The 23,117-nt window shown below is 42.3% G+C and overlaps 1 protein-coding gene across 5 annotated transcripts in view; it reads right to left on the bottom strand.

The window, feature by feature from the left end:
• PKHD1 (PKHD1 ciliary IPT domain containing fibrocystin/polyductin) overlaps window positions 1–23,117 on the bottom strand; it is a 239,168-nt gene that overhangs the window by 139,429 nt on the left and 76,622 nt on the right. For all 5 annotated transcript variants that reach the window (XM_038131605.1, XM_038131604.1, XM_038131606.1 and 2 more), the window contains 2 exons: window positions 20,449–20,599; window positions 9,212–9,424 (listed from right to left, as the gene is read on the bottom strand). In XM_038131605.1, coding sequence (XP_037987533.1) covers window positions 9,212–9,424; window positions 20,449–20,599 — 364 coding nt within the window. The remainder of the gene's footprint in view (window positions 1–9,211; window positions 9,425–20,448; window positions 20,600–23,117) is intronic.

Below are 23,117 nucleotides of genomic sequence, written 5' to 3'. Positions count from 1 at the left end.
AACCTCCTAACCAAGCCTGACAGCAAGCAGTGTGAGCCACATCCAGAATCAGGCAGAGCTGGAGAATAGGGTTTACACATGGGAATGTTGGTACAAACTGGAATCTTTTAATGGGTCTTAAGAGAACCGGTTCCATTTCTCTTAAAGCCTGCCATGGATCTGTTGGTCTTTCTCCCAAAAGTTGTTTAAATGTTTTTTAAAAACTTCCCCTTTTCATCATGGGGCAACAGGGTTTGAGCCCTTCTCCTCTGACACCAGGACTCTGCTGCATCTCATTTTCACTTCTATTTACTACAAATTAATTAACTCAGTTGTGAACACACAGTTGTTTGTGGTGTTGACAAACTATAAAGCTCTTTTACACCTCCTGACTGTTTATTGGTGTTTTAAAGTTGAGGTAATGAGATCCCTTTATTCCACAAAAGGAATTTACGAGAACTGCAGGGCTCAGACACAAATTCTACTTACTGGGAATGTACAAATTACACTGCAGATAATTTGTCAATCTGTTGTAGCTATACTGTAAATCTTTAGTGTAAATGGGAATAGGAGCTTTCAGTTTCAAGGAACAAAGTGAAAAGAAAACTGTTTTCCTTTCCCCCCAAAAAAAAACAAAAACAAAAAAAACCAAAAACAAAAACAAAAAACCCAAAAAAACCACCAAAAAACCCCCAAAAAACAAAACAAAAAAAAAAGAACCCCAAATAAAACAAAAAAAAAAAAAAACCAAAAATGCAAGAGAAGTTAATAATGTAATTCAATGTGCTCTATAACTGCTTTCAATTTTTTTTTTTTTAAGAACATAAAAAGCCTCTCACCTATGGGAGGGAGTTGAAACTAGAAGATTTTTAAGGTCTCTTCCAGCCCAAACCATTCTGTGACTCCATGATTGTCTCTGGTAATAAAATACAACACACTTTCCTGCAGCATTTCTGGTGTCAGACTATCATAGGAGTATAGCTTCCTCTCCATTGTCATAATCCCTTATTATTATTCCCATTTTCTGACCCAAAATGCACTTCCTAATCAAACATAGCTTGGCCACTCCTAAAATTTTCAAATGTCAAAATGATAACTGGCAGTACTGCCATTGGAAACTGGTGCTTCAGGAAAAAGATGAGTTTTTTGAAATATGTTTTTGATCCGTGACAAAGACATTTTGCTGCTGTTGCTTCAGTTAATAAAGCAAACCATAAAAATAATAATGGATTAAATTCTTCAAGTTAAAAGGAATAGAAAATCTTTTCCAGGAAGCCTTTTTAGTCAGGATAGAACACAAATGTGCTGCTACAGCTCTCTATGGCCAAATGCATCTTCAAGTGACAGATCCTTAATTAAGGATTAGGAAAAAAAATCTTATGAACCTGGATTTTATTGTTTGGTTTTTTTTTTTAAATGTCACAGCTACCTCAGCTCTTGCAGTGACTACTCCAGTCACTGGCCATAAAGGGTTTGTTTCAAAAAGGGAATCAAAAAAAGGAGAAGGAAAGCTGCTTTCCTATCTTTTCAAATGTGTTAAAAAACATTTGCTTGAGCTGTGAGCTGTCAACGCTCTGGACTTCAATGTTTCCAGCTATTTTTGCTCTCTGTTAATTCCAGTCCTAGGTATATTCCATAAGAATTTGTGTGGTTTTAGCTTATTTTGCAATGAGAGGAGTTTGTTAGGGTTTTGGTTTTGTTTTGTTTTGTTTTTTTTCCACCTGATACACATCTTAGAAAAACAGGGACATCTCTGCCAGGAACTGGGAGCTGCTTTCCCACTCCTGTGCATCCTGCAGGACTCACTGCTGTGTGTGGGCAGCTCCTGGGGAGATGCAGAGCAGCTCTCCTGCCACAGCCACTGCACTGAGCTTTTCATCCCCATCCTGAGGTGAAACAGAAGGTCCTTTCTGATTTATAACTGCTTGGTAACCCTTAGGACACCCAAGAGTTTATCAGCTCTTTGACAGGAAGCTGCAGCAGGGCCACATTGGGTATTTTAGGTGGGCTCAAATCGTAGTTTGGAATCAGAGCCAGAGAATGGTTTGGGTTGGAGGGGACCTTTAAAGGTCATCTAGTCCAGCTGCCCTCCTCTTGTTGAAGGAGCAGGAACACCAGCTGGATCAGGCTGCTCAGAGCCCTGTCCAACCTGATCTTGAATCTCCTCTCAGTGAGCAAAAATAAAAATTCTGATATCATCCGGACAAGAGGACAAACTGAATAACTTTTATGATCTCCACTGGGAGATATCCTTGAAAGTGACCTAGTCCTGCTGAATGTTTCCTGTTCATGAAACTGCAGTTTTCACTTAAAGCATTTCCACCTGAAGATCTTTCAACAGCACCCTGGAGAAAGCAAGGATTGTCATGTTCTTTTCCTGGAAGTGTTCAAAGTGAGGTTGGATGAAGCCTGGAGCAGCCTGGTCTAGTGGAAAATGTCCCAGCCATGGCAGGGGCTTGGAATGAAATGGGTTTAAGGACCCTTCCCACACAAACCATTCCATGATGACAGGATCTTACTGAGGATTGTTGCTGTTTTCTGACAATTTACATTGCAAAAAATGTACCTTCCCTGCATGCTAATGCAGGTACAAATAAGGTACAAGGTACAAATAAATGCACAAATTTCCAAATATTCCCTTTAATCAGAGATCCCCCAGTCACTTTGCTAAGTCTCATCAGTCCTGAAAACAAGGGGCAAGATATTCCTGTAATGCCATTGCATAAACCAAAATCCATGTTCCACACCTAGAAGGAGCTCACAACCAAAGATGCTGGGGAGGAAAAGATCTTTAGGCAGAGCCCAGAAACAGAGAGCTCCAGCTGTGGCAGCCAGGGGCAGTGGATCCTGCAGGGAGCTGCAGACAGCTGCTGCCACTTTGTGTGATTGCCAGATCATCTCCCGTGCTGCTGTGGAGTGAGACAAGGCATATCTCCCTGCAGGAGTGGGAATGTGGGGCAGCACAACCATTGCCAGGCTACGATCAGCTCCCTGTGTCCCCAAAATGTGATGGAGGAGAATTTGGCACCAGGAAAAGTGAGGGTGAGCCCAAAGGGAGGGTCCCTGCCTGGCCCAGCCCACAGCTCTTTGGAAAGCCAGAGCTGGGCCCAGGCCCCTCAATTTGCCAGATTTCTCAGAATCACAGAATCACTCAGGTTGGAAAAGACCTCCAAGGTTGAGTCCAACCTGTGAACAATCCCTGCCTTGTCAACTAATCAGGAGCACTGGGTGCCACATCCAGTTTTTTCTTTAACACCTCCACCACCTACCCAGGAAGCCCAGACTTCTCAGCCTTTCTCCTGTCCAGGGTGGTAATTAATCCTGAATTTGCTGCTGGGTGTTCTCTTCCTCCAGCCAATAACCTGAGTTTTGTTGGCACCAGAATTGGAAGCAGCATTTTGATGTTATATTTTGAAGTTTGAAGGAGGAAATTATTTAATATATAATATGCCTCCACATTTGTAACAACCCACAGACCTGCACCCTGTCAGGAATCACAAGGTAATTATATATAGGTATATTAGCTACGGTCTCTATATATATTTTATTCTATCCTATTTCATTCTATTTTCTTCCAGCATATAGTGTGTATTGTATTATATTGTACTAATATCTTTACTACCTATGTTATATTTCTCTTTATTATATAATATATATTAGTGTCCATCTGTCTGTCCCCTTTGCCTCATGTTTCTCCCAGTAAGATCAGCATCAAAACACAAATCAACTGATTTAAGCTTCAATCAAAGCTAATAGATGCATTTCTGTTAGAAAGAAGGGCAAACTGTGAAAGACACAGCAGCTTGCCCTGAACCCAACTCTTTTTTTTTTTTTCCCCATCTGCTAGGTCTTTAAAATCTAATGGTCATCTTATATTTGTGAATAAGAAAGTGAAGGCACAAGTCATTGTACATTAGTTACTCCATGGGAAGTGCCTAAGTGCGGTTTCTTACCCCTGGTGAACACGAGGGGATTCAAGGCAGCTCAGCCTTCTGTTCCAGAGCCATCTGCTTTAATGCATCATGTTAAAGTCAAGGTCTTGGAAAGGAAAAACGCTGTCACAGGAGGAAAAAAGACTCCTGAACCCCCACACAGAATAGCTGGCACCTAAGGAAAACCAGCCTATGGGAGCAAGCTCAGGAAATCAGGGAGTTCAGGTAGTGAAAAATAACATTTACTGAATAGATGCATTTCACTAGAGTAAAAAAAAAAATCTTTCCTCTAACAGATCTCTGCACCCTATCTTGAATCCCCCTGCTACAGATTTTTTTTTTCCCTTATTTTTTTCCCCTGGGAAGCTTTGCTTTTTAATATGTGAGTAAAGCAGAACAAATTCTCTCATGTTGTCTATGATCTCTTAATCTCAAACTCAGCACAGATACATAACACTGCCTAATGGAGGCAAAGCAAGAGGCATTTGATTAAATGTTTGATCTCTGGAGGAATGCACAGGCTTTGTAGAGCACAGTGAACAGCTCACAAATATTTTGTGTTTTATTATTGATTAAAAGCAATTAAAATTAATAATTGGTTCAACTGATAATTTTTTTTTTTCCTGAGCTAACCCTGAAAAAGTATCAGATTGCTGTGGCTGCAGAGAAATCTGGGATAGAAATCATGCATTTGGCTCTAAAATGTAATTTTCTCCATTGCAAATGCAAGGACATTCTTTGCAGTAGGACTGGCCATGATTTTAGAGCATTGAAGTGACTACTGACACCTCTGTTTAAATTATGCTGATTAAAAATAAGTTATTAAACCAAAACTCTCAGAACATTGTTTTTTATTTACCACATACCTTTCATAGTTTGGACAAGGTGAATGCAAATGTTTTTAATCTGAAGTGTAACATATTTCATCTAACTGAGGGGATACATATTATTAGTCAAAATTCAGGGAACAGGCTCACGGAACCACAGAATCACCGGAGGTTTTGTGTTGGAAGAGACCTTGAAGATCATCCAGTTCCAACTCCTGCCATGGGAGGAACACCTTCCACTAGAATAGGTTGCTCACAGCTCATATTCTTTCCCACCAGAGTGCTGACACAAAGTTTTAGATAAATGCCTGACAAAGGAATGCTGGTCTGTTTTGGAATGAGTCAGAGTCTGTTTCACAAGGACACAATGGAATAACAACGTAGCCTACTGCTGAAAATAAAAATATAAATTTAAAATATTTTATTGTGTGGCAATATCTCTGCTCTGGAGCCCGGCTGGGAGAGCTGGGGGTATTCAGCCTGGGGAAGGGAAGGCTCCAGGAAGAACTTAGAGCCCCTTCCAGTGCCTAAAGGGGCTCCAGGAGAGCTGGAGAGGGACTTGGGACAAGGGTGTGGAAGGACAGAACAAAAATAAATGGTCTTAAGCTGAAGAAGGGTGGGTTTAGATGGAATATTGGGAAGAAATTCTTCCCTATGAGGGTGGTCAGGCCCTGGCACAGGTTGCCCAGAGAAGCTGTGGCTGCCCCTGGATCCCTGGAGGTGTCCAAGGCCAGGTTGGACAGGCTTGGAGCAACACGGGCCAGTGGAAGGTGTCCCTGCCCATGGCAGGGGGTGGCACTGGATGAGCTTTTAGGTCCCTTCCATCCCAAACCATTCTGAGATTCAGTGATAAGAGTGTTAGGACCACAAGATCAGGCTGTCACGAGGACTGGTTGGGTGTTTTGTTCTGATGCAGCATCTCCACTCTGCACCCAGTTCCTGCCTCCACTCAGCATCCACTGAGTCTCCAGCTGCCCTGGGAAGGACAAAGGCACAAGAACAGCCAAGGCCACCAAGCTGAACTTATCTCCCGAAGCTTGTCAGGAGAGTTTCTCAGGGAATAGAGCACGAATGGAGCTGGAGACAGTGATAAATTTCCCTTCTGAACAATCAATAAAACTCTCTCAGCCTTGCTCAGGCCCCTACTGCGGATGCAAGGGCCATAATTACATTGTCAAAAAGTCGAGTTGCCCTGGCTGGCTGAAGCCCCCTCCCAAAGTGACGGGTGATTGACAGGCAGTTTATGGGTGGCACGCTCTGACTGGCAGGGGAGTTGGCTAAAGCCAAAGGCAACAGTGAAATTTCCCAGTCTGCTACAACTACCGGAGCAAAGGACTGCCACTCATGAGGGAATTGTGGGAAACCCTTAGTCATATTAACATATCAAAGTGAGGAGCTGACAGCGCTTACTAAACAATCTGAACTCAACCAGAGCTGCAGAGCATCCCCCAACATTCCCAGCCTGAAAGAGAAAAGGAATTAAAATGCACTCGGCCCTGTCTTTGCCCAGACAGCCGAGAATTTGGAAACCTGCTTATTTAATGATTTTGATCTGAGATAACATATATATTCGTGTGTATAAATGTATCTCACAAATGTATATTGCAGAGCATGTCAGCCTCTTTCACATAATATGTATATGAAAGGGGCTGTCATGCTCCACAATTTGTTCTGTACCACAGACCAGACTGATGCTAAATTGAAGACAGAACAGCAGATTTTTTTTTCCATGTAAGCAATATGAACCCAGTAAAAGACCCCACTACTTTCTGTCATGTTTAGAAGAAGGCTTCTACTGCTTCTATGTTAAATTGTAGATTACATGGTTTGAATGAACAATAATTGCAGCCATGCACTGGGGCTGCGTGTTGTGCAGAGCTTAAAAGTGACTTCATAGCTACTTTGGATATGTTGAATAAGAAATTGATATGACTTCTTGAATAAGAATTGGGTTTGAATAGTAATAATAATAGAATAAGGATTGGCATTGTTCAGTCTGAAGAAGAAAAGGATCAGGGAGACTTCAGAGCCCCTTCCAGTGCCTAAAGGGGCTCCAGGAGAGCTGGAGAGGGACTTGGGGCAAGGGCCTGGAGGGACTGGACCAAGGAAATGGTTTCAAACTGACAGAGGACAGAGTTAGATGGGATATTGGGAAGAATCTCTTCTCTGTGAGGGTGGGGAGGCCCTGGCACATGTTGCCCAGAGAAACTGTGGCTGGATCCCTGGAGGTGTCCAAGGCCACATTGCATGGGACCCTGAGCAGCCTGGGATAGTGGAAGGTGTCCCTGCCCATGGAATGAGGGTGGACTAGATGGTCTTTAACATCCCTTCCCACACAAGCCTTTCAATAATCCAATAATTTATAAAAAATTGAAACCAAGATTTTTTTCCACTAAGGGTCAAGCCACTTTTGCCTCTGTACATCTCCATCTGGGTAATACTTGGATTGCCGACCTCATCCTCTTGTTTTCCATCCTCACTGAGAATTATGGCACTGAGTAAAATGGATAAATTATCCTTGAGAAAAGACTCAAAGGTACTGATGTGGACGCCTGGGTTTACCTCCCTCCATCACATTGTCAACGTAAGACTGCAAAATGTGCTCCGCCCTGTTTGTGTTCAATTTTGTGGGTGATGGAGTCACCAAAGCAGAGTTGATACAGGCTTGGAATGGAAAGCAGAAGCAGCACAGGAGGCACAGCTGCCAAGAGTTGCTACTGGCTCTTTTGCTAGAAAACAAAAAGCATGGAAAAGTGAAGGCTCATGCTGTAAAGTGCTGACAATCTAAGGACAAAATCCTGGCTTACAGGGGTCAAACCAAGAATAGAAGGACACTTTAAAGTGTCAGAAGGCACGAAAAGTGAAGCAGCAAAAGCTGCTATGAGGCAAATTCAAATCTCAATACCTTTCTTTAAAAAGGGGGAAAAAAATGGATGATTAACCAAATTAATCCCCTGGAAAAAGCCTCTAAGGAAGAAGCTTGTTTCTGTCTCCCTTGACATCCTCAAAGACCAAGCCTTTCTGGAAGGCAAGCTTTAATCTAACAGGAATTACTGAGCTCAGGGCTGGGATAACTCTGTGAAACTCAATGGCCAGTAACAGACAGTCGATTCAGCCAAGATGCTCTAATAGCCCTCCTTCACAGAGACCCTCCAGGAAATGGGGTAGAAACGCTCTGCAAAGCCACTTCACTGAAATTGTTGAAGCCTTTTACAGGCAGTAAATAATTGAGCCTTGCTGTGTCTCAATGAATGGAGAAAGAGCACCTGACATGGTGCTGAGGTGCAGCCCCACCTTTCCTGCCCTGCCAGGAGCTCCTTCCTCAGTCCTTGCTCATCTCTCCTGATTCAGAAAACCATCTTCTCACTGACTCCCCTCCAAACCTGACCTCTACCAGCCTTTCTCAGCTCCTGTGAGATGGCACAGAGGCACAACTCACTCCCTGCCTGTGCTCAGATGGTACCCTCAGTGCCTGAAATCGTTTTTGTCCAAAAGCCACACGTCTCTGTGCTCAGACAACAACATTTCCTCCTGGAGGGCACAGGGTGGAAGTTCAAGACCTGCTGGAGGGTATGGATGCCCATCAACAGGAAGGGTGACACACAAGAACAGGAGGAAGGGAGATGAGACATTCAGATGGTTTTTCTTTTCCTTTTTTTTCCCCCTCTTCTTCCTCTATGAGATGTAGAGCTTTTAAAAATAGCCCAGTAGAGAAGAACTTGAGAAATGTGCACCAATGTTCTGAATCATGCTGAGTTTGGACTTGAATTCCATGTCCAAACTCCTGCACCAAGAAATGGCCATTCTATACCCATATTTCATGGTTTTCAAGAAAAGCCCCATATCTAAATTCTTCTATGCCACAATAAAAGAATGGTGTGGAGTTGTTGGAATGGGTCCAGAAGTGGCCATGAAGATATTCCAAGGGCTGGAGCCCCTCTGCTCTGGAACCAGGCTGGGAGAGCTGGAGGTGTTCGCCTGGAAAAGAGGAGGCTCCAGGGAGAACTTAGAGCCCCTTCCAGGGCCTAAAGGGGCTCCAGGAGAGCTGGAGAGGGACTGGGGAAAAGGCATGGAGGGACAGGACACAAGGGATGGCTTCCCACTGCCAGCAGGCAGGGATAGATGGGATATTGGGAAGGAATTCTTCCCTATGAGGGTGGTGAGGCCCTGGCACAGGTTGCCCAGAGAAACTGTGGCTGCCCCTGGATCCCTGGAAATGTCCAAGGACAGGCTGGACAGGGCTTGGAGCAATCTGGGATAGTGGAAGGTGTCCCTGCCCATGGAATGCTGCTGGAACTAGATGGTGTTTAAGGTCTCTTCCAACCCAACCCATTCCATGATTCCATGAGAATCATGGCCAAAATGTTGTCAAATTATTTTTCTTCCAAAAACTTTTTTTTGGTGTGTTTTCTTTGTTTTGTTTTCTGTTATTCATTTGTCCTTTGCTTTTGACAACAAAAGAAATGTACTCACCATGAATGGAAAGGGTCCCATTCCTCACTGCCAGGAATTTGACTCCATATGGAAATAATGGCGGAGAATGGAGGCTTCCATAGAGATAGATATGTGCTTTGTGATGGAAAGGGGCCTCAGGGGATCCCACCTGGAGCTTTCCTCCATCAGACACCAGGATGTAATGAGCATGCAGTTCTACAGGTCCTGGTCCAGTAAACAGGAGTTTTCCACCTGAAGACAAGAGAAGAACAAAATATAATCATATATTCAATTGGTCATTCTTTTACAGTCAAAGGAACTGGAAGAGGTAGGTAAACAAAGGGGTTTGCAATAAAATTACAAAATAAATGCTAAAATTTTATTGCATTCTGTGAAATTTCCACCTTGTTCTTTATTTCTCCCTATGGATTTATCAACCCTTTAAAGACCCAATTAATCCAGTCCATTTTTTGATTCTACAACGGTCTGCATTTCTAGACTTGAGCAAGGCCAGTCAGCCTGGGCAGACTCTCCAACAACAGTTAAAGGAAGCTGTGTTTGGAAAAACGCAATTTTAACCAACTAAGTCACTTAATGTTGAAAAGGGATATTTCTACTTAATTTGTATTATGTTACTTTTTAGGTTACAAACTACTTGTGACTGGGTGAGGGGAGAGCAAAACTGCTTTGGAACATAAGAACTGGCAACTTGTTTAGATCAGTGGTTGATTTAATCCTGCAAACCCTCTGCTGTTCAAAACCAGATGCTTCCAAATGCAATGTGAGACACATTTCCCTCTTAGCTGGCTGTGGGTTGATCTCCCCATCCCATAAAAATCTCATTTTAGCCCCTAATTAGAGGTTAGCTTCACCTCAAAGCATAAGGTTTCAACTCCTTGCCAACATTTTCCTCCTACTGACTGTTAGTATAACTGGATAAGATTTGCCAGTAATAAAGAACTGGTCTTTGGAATCCTTGTGATATTTGGTCTCAACAACTTCTTGAAGCAATTAATTCTGCGGGTTAAATGCATAGTGCATGAAAAACCATTTCCATCCCTTTTTTTTTTTTTTTAAACTCAAGCTCTTCAGTTCTGTCAAATGCCTCCCTTGTTCTTGCCTCTCATGAGCTGAAAATCCCAGTCTGTAACCTCAGGATGGTATATTCCATGATCTCCTTCCATATTTCCTCTCCTGTGACGGACGCTGTCACTTTCTGTACAACGGATGTGGACAGAGTGGACTTTCATTCATTTTGTCCCACTGCACATGGGATGTGCCTTTCTAGGTCAAGCTGTATTTCCCAGGAGAGTAGAGAAATTCCCAAAGCCTGGAAGCTTCACACCTCTTACAAAGGGTCTACCCTGCTCCCTTTCTGTGAAGTAGCTGATAGCTGTACCAGCTCATCCCAGTTTGCTACTGCTGGAAGCAGTTTTTGATGGTGATCTCTCTACCTTCCACCCAGCTGGCTCTCCTGCCTCACAAATTCTTCCCTGTGAGGGTGGTGAGGCCCTGGTCCAAGTGGCCCAGAAAAGCTGTGGCTGCCCATCTCTAGAAGTGGCTCAAGACCAGGCTGGATGTGGCGTGGAGCAACCCGGGATAGTGGAAGGAGGCAGGGGTTGGAACCAGATGATCAGATGATCTTTAAGGTCCCTTCCAACCCAAACCATTCCATGATAACACTGCCAATTCTTAGCAAGAAGAAGGGAGATCAGATAGCTGGGTTAATTGCAGTATTTAGACAAAAAGGAAACAAAACAAACAAAAAAAAAAGGAAAAAAAAAGAGAGAAGCTCTAATATAAAAAAACAGATTAAGTACTATCTTGATCATTGTTCACCATTGCTCATATTCTGCTTATCCTGATTTCCTTTTTCATTCTCACACGGAGGGGTTTTCCTTGTTTCATTGGTTTCTTGAGCTTATAACAAAGTCTTATGACTTAGTCCTCATTTCTTAGGCTTAAAAAATATAATATTTCAATAGAGACTATCCATTAAATATTTTCTTTCCAGATTTCATTGCTTTCCACAATTTTTTACATAATGTTTTACAGAATATGTTTAATTGAAGGAAGAGATAAATCTCACATTTTCTTGCTTATAACCACTGGGAACCACAGGTTTGCTCTCAAAAACACCAACTCTCCTATGTGTAAATTTTCTCTTTTCCTAGACATACTTTTCTACCTACAAATGTATTAGTGTTGAGGCCTTATATAGAGTCTTTGCAAATTATACTGCATGGATTGTGAAGAGCCAGAAGACATTTCAGCTTGTTTCATACAAAACAACACAAGATATCTGACTCCAGCAGCAGTTTTAAAGCTCTTGAATGAGACTGGACCTGTTGATTTTAAGAATGTGCATTCTGAAAGAATATTTAATGTTTTCATTCTATTAGTATTATTTAGCAATAAATGGACTGCTGGTCCATCTTCCTCTTGTGTTATAATTTACCATCCTGTTTCTTCCCGTGCTGAGAACACAAATATTTATTAAATACTTTTTCTTTATAGCAGCAGTGTTATAATTTTATCACCACAATCTATAAATGGAACTGTAAATCTCTGTGATTTATTTCACTACTAACATAAAAAAGACATCTTCCCTACGGTCTTTATTGACTTCCTATGCTCTATTCTCAGTGAAATACAGTAATTTCTGTTTCCACTTCTCTTCATACAATTTTTAAATGAGTATTTTAATTGCTGCCATGCTGTACCACTGAACCAAGAGGGCTGGAAGACAGTTGTCCTATCCTTTGATTGCAAAATCACAATTCTGTCTCAAACAGGATTTCCCAAGTTTCAGTCACATATTGCTCATTTAAAATTTTCAAGCTGTTGATTGAAGATTTTCCATATCTTTTGTGGATTTCTGGGTGTCTGAAGCTTGCATGCTGCTGACTGCTCTGGGTGCAAGTAGGAGCAATAGTCCCACCTCATCCCAGGAGCAGCAGGAATTCCAGCAGGAGCTGTGCACACCTGGCTTCCAAGTTTGACCCTTCCAGAGGGGAATCAGAGTCACTGAGGTTGAAAAAGGCATTTAAGATCACGGAGTCCAGCCATTAACTCAGCACTGCCAAGTCCACCACTAAACAATGTTTCCAAGCATCAGGTCCATGCATTTTTTGAACACTTCCAGGGATGGTGAGTCAACCACTGCCCTAATAAGTCTGTTACATTCTTGACCCTCCCTTTCAGCAAAGAAATTCTTCCTAATGTCCATTTCAAACCTTCCCTGGTGCAACTTGAACACCAGAAGCCCTGATTTTAGGAAGAAATTCTTCCCTGTGAGAGTGGTGAGGAATTAGAACATGTTTCCCAGGGAAGCTGTGGCTGCCCCATCCCTGGAGGTGTTCAAGGCCAGCTTGGATGGGGCTTTAAGCATGGTCTAGCTTCAGCTGTCCTGTCCACAGCAGGGAGGTTGGAACAAGATGGTTTTAAGGCTCCTTACAACCAAAACTTTCTATGATTGTGGGATTTGCAGTATGTGACTCTTTTGCTTTCCCTTAGAAGCAGCAGTCAGACACAAAATTTAACCCTGGAAAAGGGGCAGATCAGCTTCACTCATTCCACAATGCTGTTGTCCCCTGGATCTTTGCAAAGCTCCTGAAAACCTCCCAGGACAAATCCAAATGGTGCTTGGTGTTTGGGAGAAAATACAATGGAAAAGTAAAGTTCAACTGCTGAGGATGAAAGAAGAACAGCACCACAGAACAAAAAATAAAGCATTAGGAAGGACTCATTTAACCATTTATCAAGTCTACGTGTAACACAAACTCTGGCCAAACTTACAAATTCTCCTGTCCAAAAATTGCAGATTGTCCCTTTACACCTCTGTGGTTTTTGTTGGGTCAGAATAAATATACAGCTGCTGCTTTACAAGGTTATTTTCTCATTTTTTTTAAAAAAGAAAATAAAAGTTATGCTTCCTTCTTTTATTGCACTTGACCCCTTCCCTGAAAGCAGAAAGCAGGAATATTGCTCCACGGAGCCTTTGGCTGTGACCCTCAAATTGTTTGTTATGGCTGCACAGAAAGCAAAGTCCTACACATGACCTTGAGGGTGATTTTATAAAAATCAATCAACCACTGTTATGATGGCCTCCCCACCAAGCAAAATAAATACAATTAGGCCCATAATCACTTCTGTACAGTAATGTGCAAATTCAATGGGTCTCTTTAGGTGGAGTGAGGGAGAGAGGGGAGAAATATGTTGAGGCTATTTGATACTTTGTGAGAACATCAGAAGCACCATTCTTCTCAATTAACCCAGCAATTAGCCTCCACCTCTGCACAAACAGAAAAGAAATCTTTCTTTATCTGTCTTTACCAAAGGGGGGAAAGAAGAGGAGGAAAAGAAAGAATAAAAACAACAAGGCAACTCCATATGTCCCACAGGAGGGGAGAAGCAGCCAGACCAAATAATTAAAAAAAAAAAGAAATATTAAAGAAAACAAACCTAATAATAAGGTGGGAGGTTTAATCTGCTGAAAGAATAATTAATTACAGCACCACTGGTTTTGTGAAAAGAGATTTACCTCCTGAAGTCCTTGGGAAATGGTGAAGGACATGCTCAAAAATAAAGGATTTGGAAAGGGAGTGGATTAAAAATTCTCTCTGTCAGGTGTCCTGGACTCACTCATGCCATGCCCCAGCCCAGGTAGCCAAAATATTAACTATGAAAAGAGCCTGCAATGTGCACTTCTGGAAAAAAAAACCAAAAAAACAAACACCCCCCCGCCCCCCCCCCCCCCAAAAAAAAAAAAAAAACAGTAAAAACAAAACCAAAAAATTGCAGTAGAAGATTGGGAGATTGGGAAGACTAGTGCAGGGAGTTTCTCCTTACTTCTGTGAAGAAGATTCACACTTGCAGACATAGCAGTTTATATCCCTCCTCAAAACCCTCATTTTAAATTAAAAAAAATTCTAAACCCTATATTCTCATAATAAATAAAAGCCATGTTACTAATGATCATTTAGGTTGTGATATAGACTGTTTTAGAGATTTCCTGAAATTGGAGGGAAGCAAAGTCCCCATTCCAAAGTACACCTTTTGCATGGAGACATTTTTGAGGCCACACTTTGTCTTCACTGTCAATATAAGATATTTTTCCTAAAGAACAGCTCATTAGGCAGCTGGGATAAAAGTAACATATTTATATTTAGTTCAACTTCAGTTATTCAGTTCCACTTCAAATTTTATTTAATTCTAGTTCTTTATGTAAAGCTGAATAACAGTGTTAAACCCAGCAAACTACAAGGAGAGTGCTGGATAATCTCATGACTTTTTTTTTTAATAATCAAGTGGTAGAAGAGTAACAACAAAATGGTCTTATATATCACTACTGTGTCATAATCTTCAACTCGGAAACTTCCTCTACATGGAAGGGGATTTGCAGATTGAAATCTAATCCCTTCACCTGGACTACCTCTTCCCATCACAGTGCAGGGGAGACCTGCTCTGGTTGCTCCATGACCAGGAATAACTCAGCCCCACAACCTTCAGCTTGCTCTTTCCAGCTCCTCTCATTTGGTGTTTCACATGACAAAGCCACAGAATTCCCCATGAGAATTCCCCAGGCTCAGGATCAGAAGTCCTATTGCTGGCCAGCATCCCTGAGTGGCAAACAGCAGGATGCCACTGCCAGAGCTGGAATAGCTTTGCTTAATGCTGTATAACCACAAGGCTTTAGTGTGCTGGCAGCCCCCTTACTGCTCATTCTTCTGCTCCAAGGGTGTCCCTGGTAGGGCCTCCAAGAAGAAAAAAAAACCCCAAAGCAACTAAAGTCTTGTTGCATACAGAAAGAAAAATACAAAGTTCATGAGCTTCAGAAAAGACAATTAATTATTTCATGGATCTGTCACTTGCACCCTGTTGACAGGCACACAGGACATTCCAATGAACCATGAAAGTTGTTTGCAGCTTGGACCAGGAATGAACAAGATGCAAAGAGGAATTTTGTTATAGTGGCCCCATCCAAAAGGCTGCTCAAACCAAGAGTCCAAAATTCATCCTGCACCTCCCTCAAAATGTTCTTCCATGTTCATAGCACACAGGTACAAATCCCAGATTAGCTCTGAATTCAAATGCCTGTGTATTTCCATCAGGATATCAGTAACACACTCAAAAGGTAAGCTTGTATTCCAGCATTATGTTGGATGGACGCCTTAATCCATCCCTGGGAGAGGATTCAGCAGCTGCTTCACTACTCTCAGACAGAATTCATTTCCCCAGCCTGACAAGCCTTTGTTTTTTGGCTTGCTGTGCTCACAGCCATCTGTTCAGATGGCACGTGCTCCCTTGGAAACTGATCAGGCTCTTCCTTTAGAGCTCAAGAGACAAGTAAAAGGCAATTCCAATCAGCATCCCAGAAGATGCTGCCATAGATGTATCTCCTTCAAAGAAATCTTTCTATTTCTTCAGCTCTTAAGGGGCCTCTGAGATACTTAACAACACCTGGATAGATTTGGAAGAGGAGAGCTCACTTGGTGGGCAAGAGGTGCAGACACTCCAGGGTGTCTTCTAGCACATCTGACATCATCTGGGATCTAATTGAGGAACTTCCAAGTGAACCTTGTAAAGGCATCAGGTAACACCACCCACGGGGATGTGATGAAAACAAAGGTCCCAGGGCTGTCATTTCAAGTCCCCAAGTGACAGATATTCATTGGGTTCACATTTGGAAGTTCTTCCCTCTGAGGGTGGTGAGGCCCTGGCACAGGTTGCCCAGAGAAGCTGTGGCTGCCCCCTGGATCCCTGGAAGTGTCCAAGGCCAGGCTGGATGGGGCTGGGAGCAACCTGGGACATTGGAAGGTGTCTCCGCCTATGGCAGGGGGTGGAATGAGATGAGATTTAGGGTCCATTCCCACCCAAACCATTCTGTGATTCTGTGATTCTGTGAGTCCCTCTCTCCATGACAATGATTAGAAGAAAGAGATGGTGCTGCCCGGGGTTTCTGCTCAGTCTCTGCCAAAGCTGTGTTCAGTTCCTTGGCCAGGATTAGCTTCCACAGATCTGCTCACTGTGAAACATCCCACAGGAGTCTCAAGGGCTGCTGAAGTTGCAGTAAATCAATTTAATTGGCAAGTGGGAGTCCTGGGAGTCCAACATGCATCCCGTAAGCCCATATGAAACATGATGGCAAGAGAAACCTGCAGTCCACACTCAAACATGAACCAGGGTTTGCAGCTGGGGGAGGATCTGAAAAGACTCACACCTTAAACTGCTACAGATTCATGGCTTTAAAACCCTTCCTCCAGGAATGCCCACATCTGTGAGTTGCACTCTACTAGATAACACTGAATCCCTGCAGAAAAATAAACTGAAAAAAAAAAAAGAACTGATGCCTTCCACAGTTTTTCATGAAAACAGAGAGGATTCTAAAGCTCTGAGACTAATTATTGAAGGCTCACCGTAACAATGTAGGGAAATATCACACAGTGACAGAGAGAAATAGAGCTGACTTTTCTTCCTTTTAAATCTCAATTAAAAAATACATTGGATGAAATTTCCCATTAGCTGGTACTATTTGTACATCCCATGTTCTTTCTTTAATTAAAAAACATGCTTATTGCAATACTGCCAGAATCACTTTTATGGTATTTTAATTGTAATGTCTCTGCCTGATTAAAAAAAGAAAATATGAACTGGAAACTGCCTGCAAAAAAAAAAAAAAAGAAAAAAAAAAAGGATCACAATGCTTATCCCAAATGGATTGATCAAAAGGGCACAGAAAACACCATGACAGGAACAGGTTCCAACTGTGCCTACTGACAAGGGATTTAAAAATTAGTTTAAGGACTAGTTGATGCCATAGAGAAGAAAACAGAGGGAAACACTTTTTCCTTCTTTCAGTGAATTAAAACCCAATCTTCCTCAGCAGCGACTGAAGCACAATTTATTTGACAACTACTGAAGTTGGTGTATCAGTGAATATTTGATGCTTGTTGCTAATAGCATCAAAGAGGAGGAAAAGACAAGCAAAATCAATATCTGTTTTCTCCCCACTCCCAGATTTACTCACAGGATCCATTCTGGCCAAAGTCTGATCAAAACATGGATTACAAGAAATTCAAAATATTAACAGAATCTGAGAATCAAAGAAAGACTGCACGTGGCACTCAGTGCTCTGGTCTAGTTGACATGTTGGTATTCGGCCAAAGGTTGGACTCCATGATCTTGGAGGTCTTTTCCAACCTAAATGATTCTTTAAGTGAAAATGAGTCTTTTCCAGTACAAGGATCAAAGCAATCTTCTCCCTTATGCCTGCGAGAGTGGCTACCCCAAAATTGCCTTTGAAAGAGCAACTGCCCAGGTGGGGATCTTCAGTTTCACTGGGGTGTAACTGGGAGTGTCTACCCAAAATTCATCTCCAAGGGACTCCTGAAAGACCAGACAGCTTCTCTTTTTTTTTTTTTTTTTTGTCTCCAGACCTCCCTAGATCACTATAATTTCAGACAAAGGCAACAACACATGTCTGAGGTATCAACCCATCAAACACAAAGTTCCTCCAGTGTAAGCCCTGTGCAAAGGAAATTTCCATCTGTCCTGGGTTATCATAAATATTTCCATGCTTGTGATGCTGGGATTACAAAAAAAACCTGCAATCTGCTGAACATACAGAATTATCTACAGTCTGTCTATCTGGTATCTCTTCCCCAATCAGTCTTGTCTGAGCTGTTTCACAGCCTGACTATTAAACTTTCCACTCTCAATATCCACGTGTTCATGCTCTGCTTGTTGAGGAGAAGGGAGAACCTGCTGAGCCCTTATGGCAGTGAGCAAAACCCAGCTGCCTAATCCTATTTTTCTATTATTTTGCTCTACAGATCTTCTGCCCAGACAGTCTGGTCATTCCCAGAACCTCTATATGTTTGGGGCTATATGTTAATATGGCCAAAGAAGGGTCAGTTTAAAGCTGCAGGTGAAGTTGATGTTCTTGTTCTAACACTCTTTAAGTAATTCCTGCAATGTTGAAAGCATCAAAAGGAGACAAAACAGGGCCACTATTCAAAATCCTCATGGTTTCTTAAAAAAAAAAGGGGAATTTCAAGATATGGGCCTGTAAGCATGTGTTGGGTTTGCTGGACACAGCACCAGAAAATGGGCAGTGTAGCAGCAGTGTATTCAGTAGTGTTACACCATTTTTCCATCCACAAAACCTTGTATTTTCAGCTTAAGAGTGCACAGCCAGCCTGATGCTGAGTCATGAAAGCCAAAGGGAGCAGAGCTACAATTTAATCCCGTTCTCCAGCTCCAGCTAAGAAAAACTCTCCAGGTAAAACAGGAATGGGATGTTTCAATCGAAGCACATATTGACACCTACCTTAGGGGTTAGGGGTTTACTGCCATGCCCATCTGGCACCTGGGGGAAGTGGTTGATTATTTGATGTGCTCATGGGGTTGGTAGTTGTGCTCTGAGGGATCACCTGTGATTCAGTTTGAGATGGGTGTCTGTAATTCCTAAGATGAACACGTCTTTGTTGATGTGTGTTTTTATCAATACAGGAGCCTAAAAACCTCCCCTGAGCTGGACAGCTTAAAAAAAAGGGAAGATAAGGGAAGATAAGGAAAGATAAATCTCAGCCTCATGTCAGAATAGAACTCAGCATGTCTTGATTCCAAATCCAGCCAAGATTCTCTCACAGCCAGAGAACCCATGGTAGAGGCAGTGGATGCAACAGGCAACTTCACAAAGCTCATACAAAAAAATTCCTGCGGGTTATAATTCTGAAATATTTTATCTCTCTGTTTAGCATGTAACAATGGAAAAAATAATGGCATCTAGAATATTCTAATGCTGCTTTTCTAACTGAATTGACTTTATAAACCAGACTTCTTGGAAAACACAATAAAGAAGAGGAATGATTTGAATGTCAGATGAGCCAAAGCCATAGAGATACTACTCCAGACTTCATTAAATTCAATCAGAGCTCCAGTAGCTTCATGAGGGCTGACTCATAGATCAAATGAGCCTTTGAATAGGTCCAAAGCTCAGAGGCTTTCTGCTCCAATATTTTGCCCCAATTCTTCACAAAGTCAGGGGCTGAGCCCCAAAATCTTCATCCAGATTTGCAGCTAAAAGAAATCTGGTGTTCTGAGCTGTCTGCTCTAAAGTATGGCATAATCACAATGAGGTTAAGAATAATCTTGAATCACAGATTTAGAATTTTCACTGGGGAAAAGGATTGTACCAAAATGTTTCATATCTCTTTTAATCTTAAAATCTCAGTTGATTTTTAATTTTGCTTTTAAATAGGAGTGATATCTAATGTAGCAATTCTTGAAAACCTCTGAGCCTAGAGTGAGCAAGTTCAATTTTGAAAATGTTCTCATGATGCAGATAAATTTGCAAACTTTTTTCTCTATTGAATTATCTTTCAAATTTAAAATAAATATAATTGTCAAATGCATGACTTTCACCATCATCTCAATGAAAAACTAGTACCTTGAGTATCATTTTAGTATAAAAGCAATTTTACCAGCAATGATCCTGGTCTTTAAACATGTGAAACCTCCTGCTTTCATTTTTTAAGCTCTATTTCAGCAGAGTCTTATTTTTGAGCCAGCAATTTCACCAGCACAACTCATCCCCATAACAGCAGGCATGTGTACAGCAGACTCCACAACCACGATCTAACTTCCAGAGGGGAAGATTTCTGGCATGGAATTCCAAATCCTTTAAATTCTTACTTTGACACCCACAGAGATATGCCTGTCTCATTCTTATTCTGGGTCTACGTACAGGTACATAAACCCAGCAGATCCTGGGTTTCCCATCATAACTGTGCTCAGTTATTTACTCACTGCTCACCAGCTGGGCTCCAGGATTTGGGATTATTTACTGCATTTGATTGTTGTGACCTGCAATTCTATAATGTCAATAATTTTGTAAAGGTGCTTGTGACACACCTGCCTCAAAGTTGCCAAACAGTACAGAGTAGATTTTTGTTATTAGCAGTGCCATGATCTCTGAACACTGCTCAGGACAGCAGCAATTTTTGCAGTCTGGGGAAAGAAAAAAGGGGGGAAAAGGCCTTTTTGCTTATATTTTCATTATGGCTCAAGCAGCATTAATAATTCTTTCTGCTTGCAGAATATTTTAATTCTTGCCCTGTCCCCCATCGCTGCCCCCTTGCATCTACTGAGAGCAGGCTCAGCCCCACAATCATCTCCTCTGGTGCTGGAGCTGGGGAATGGAAGGAGAGACCAGGGCCATGAAAATCCCCATCCCTGGAGGAAGAAGAGCACCGAACCCCCCTCCTGCAGACCTCTGAGTTGCAGCAGGTTGAGGACATTGGTGCTGGTCCCCAGGAGCAGGGTCCGGCCGCCTTCTATCGTGACGTTATCGCCATCTCGCGGCTGGTGGCCAGCGGGCCAGCTGGAGTCCTCGTCCCACCGGCCGCAGAACTGCAGGGCACGCTGCAAAGAGAAACATCCAGGGAAGTTCAAAGCTCGCCCCTTTCCATCTTTCAAGAAGCCGGTTTGCTCAAAGAACAGCGGAGGAGATGCCAAAGCCGCGTCCAGCGGGGCATTGGGCATCTCCTCTGTCGTGCTCTGGGCAAGATGACTTCCAGAGGGAGGAAGGAATAGATGGATATTGGCACTGGAGAGGTGCTCGGCATTCGGGAATGCCTGTCACAATTTGGAGGCTTCCCCTTGTCTCGTTCTGGTCTGGACAACGAGGGATTTGCACCAGGTTTCCCGGTGTGTGTCTCTCTCTGCCTCCCAAGAAGCAGAACTGCACTGTTGTTTCCTGGCAATGTCATAAAATAGCCTGAAGAGCTTAGAATTAAAACATCCTGCTGGATGGGCAGTATTTTGCTTTAGAGGTTTTGTTGTTTTTTTCCTAAAGGCTCTCCTGCCGCTCATCCTCATTTAAACAGACATTCCTGTCTCAAATACCTTTTTAGCTTTGCTTATCCGGTGTTATTATTGCCTCTGCTTTAAGGGTGAGCACAGCAGTTCTAAATAAAGCCCTGAATAACTTGAAAACTGCTAATAGACTGGCTCATCATGTGCAATGGTAAAGTGATTCCTGAGTTTAAAAGGTTCCTCCTCATTTCTAAACTTCAAGCATGTACTTTGCAGTGAAGGTTTTATAGAACCACAGAATTGTTTGGGTTGGAAAGACCTGAAAGGTCATTTCCTTCCAGTCCCCCTGCCATGGACAGTGACACCTCCCACTAGACCAGCTTGTTTAGGGCCCTTATGGTCAATTTCTTGAAGAGGGTGTGAATACTTTTGCCTGGACACCTGTGCACGAGTGTGGATATAGACACATTATTTGTTCTTATATTATTTGGTCTCATATGTGAACCAGCAAAAACATCCTCAACTCATCTGAGGCAGTGGTGGGGGGAAACCAGACATGGAAATATTTGTGGTCATCACTGGGCTGTGCTAATCCAAAACAGCAGTGGAAAGAATAACCTCAAGACAAAAGCAAAACAGAGTTACTCCATTTTCAAATGGAGCACATCGAGTGCATTAAAGCTTTTGCTCGGGAGCTGCAGTTGAGGTGAATCAATAATGGGGGTGTTATGATCGTTATTCTCTTTTACTGTGCTGTTTTCAGGTTTAGTTTCATGTGCCTGATGTTTTTTAGAATATTTCCCATAGTACTGTCCCTGAGCAACCTGGCCCAGTGGAAGGTGTCCCTGCCCATGGAGTTTCAGATGAGCTTTAAGGTTTTTCCAACCCAAACCACTCTAATTATTTAAACAATTATAAACTATTTTAATTATTTACACCAAGGAATGAGTGATGGTTCCCAGGCTAAATGATACAACTGGTTGATATCCACCCTGGCTGGATGCTGGGATTTTCTACAATCCATTCTATGATCTCTCTACAAAGGGAATTGACTTGGTTCTGTTCAGACTGAAGCCTGGGACTGCGTTAACATACAGGCAGTAAAAAAATTATTGGGAGCTAAAACTTTGGTGTCAGAGGGAGTGAACCACTTCATCATTACTGAAGCAAAATTATTGCATAGTTGCTAAGTGTTGTAGGACAAGTTTAATTTTCTTTAGTTGTAAACATATATTTATATAGTTCAGAGATTTAGGACAATTTTCTAGCTGAAAGGATAGATGCCTTTACCCATTATCTTTCCAGAGAGACTGTGAATTACTCTTCATTGACAATGCTATGAAGCAGATTGCATAAAATATACAACAGATCCACTGAAAAACAGCTAATTAAACTTATTTTTATCTCAGAGGAGGGGACAGTTCACAGAAAGGTGCATACACTGCTTATCAAGCCAGTTGTAGCATAAAATTACAAATTCCATAAACCTCTGTCTGGCACAAATGCTGCCAATGCTATCAGCACGACACTGGAGGAGGCAGCTGTTAAATGGTGGGATTCACAGGAAGGTTTGGTTGAGAAGGTTTGCTGAGTGCCTTCAAGTCACTCTGACGTCACTCTGACCCTCTGAAATCACTCAGAACCTTCCAACTAACTCTCATGGGCAAGCAAGGCTGTAAGGAATGTGCCAGGCCTTCTTGCTAGCGCCACTTGCTAGCACTTAGTAAGCTGTTGATAGAAGCCCTGCAAGAGTTAAGAATAAACTCCTCTTCTGAATTGGACTTTTTTTTTTTTTCTTTTAAGATGGCAACTAGGGATTTCTAACAAGAAGACACTCTAGTTCTTCACTTAAGCTTCTCTGTACCTAACGTCAGTGTTTGAGCTTGATCGGTTCCTGTTGTCACCTCTTAGAGGACTCAATATCTGTTCAGTTCTCCCAACACCATCTGGCACAAAAATCTCAGTGTTCATACATGGCAGTGGAATTACAGAATCCCAGAATGGTTTGGGTTGGAAAGGACCTAAAAGATCACCTTGTCCCAACTCCCGTGCCACGGGCCGGCACACCTTCTGCTATCCCAGGTTGCTCCAAGCCCCATCTAACCTGGCCTTGGACACTGCCAGG

The sequence above is a fragment of the Motacilla alba genome, chromosome 3, assembly GCF_015832195.1.
Source record: "Motacilla alba alba isolate MOTALB_02 chromosome 3, Motacilla_alba_V1.0_pri, whole genome shotgun sequence".
In the NCBI taxonomy this organism is placed as follows: domain Eukaryota; kingdom Metazoa; phylum Chordata; class Aves; order Passeriformes; family Motacillidae; genus Motacilla; species Motacilla alba.
This window is presented reverse-complemented; position numbering and strand designations above follow the sequence as displayed.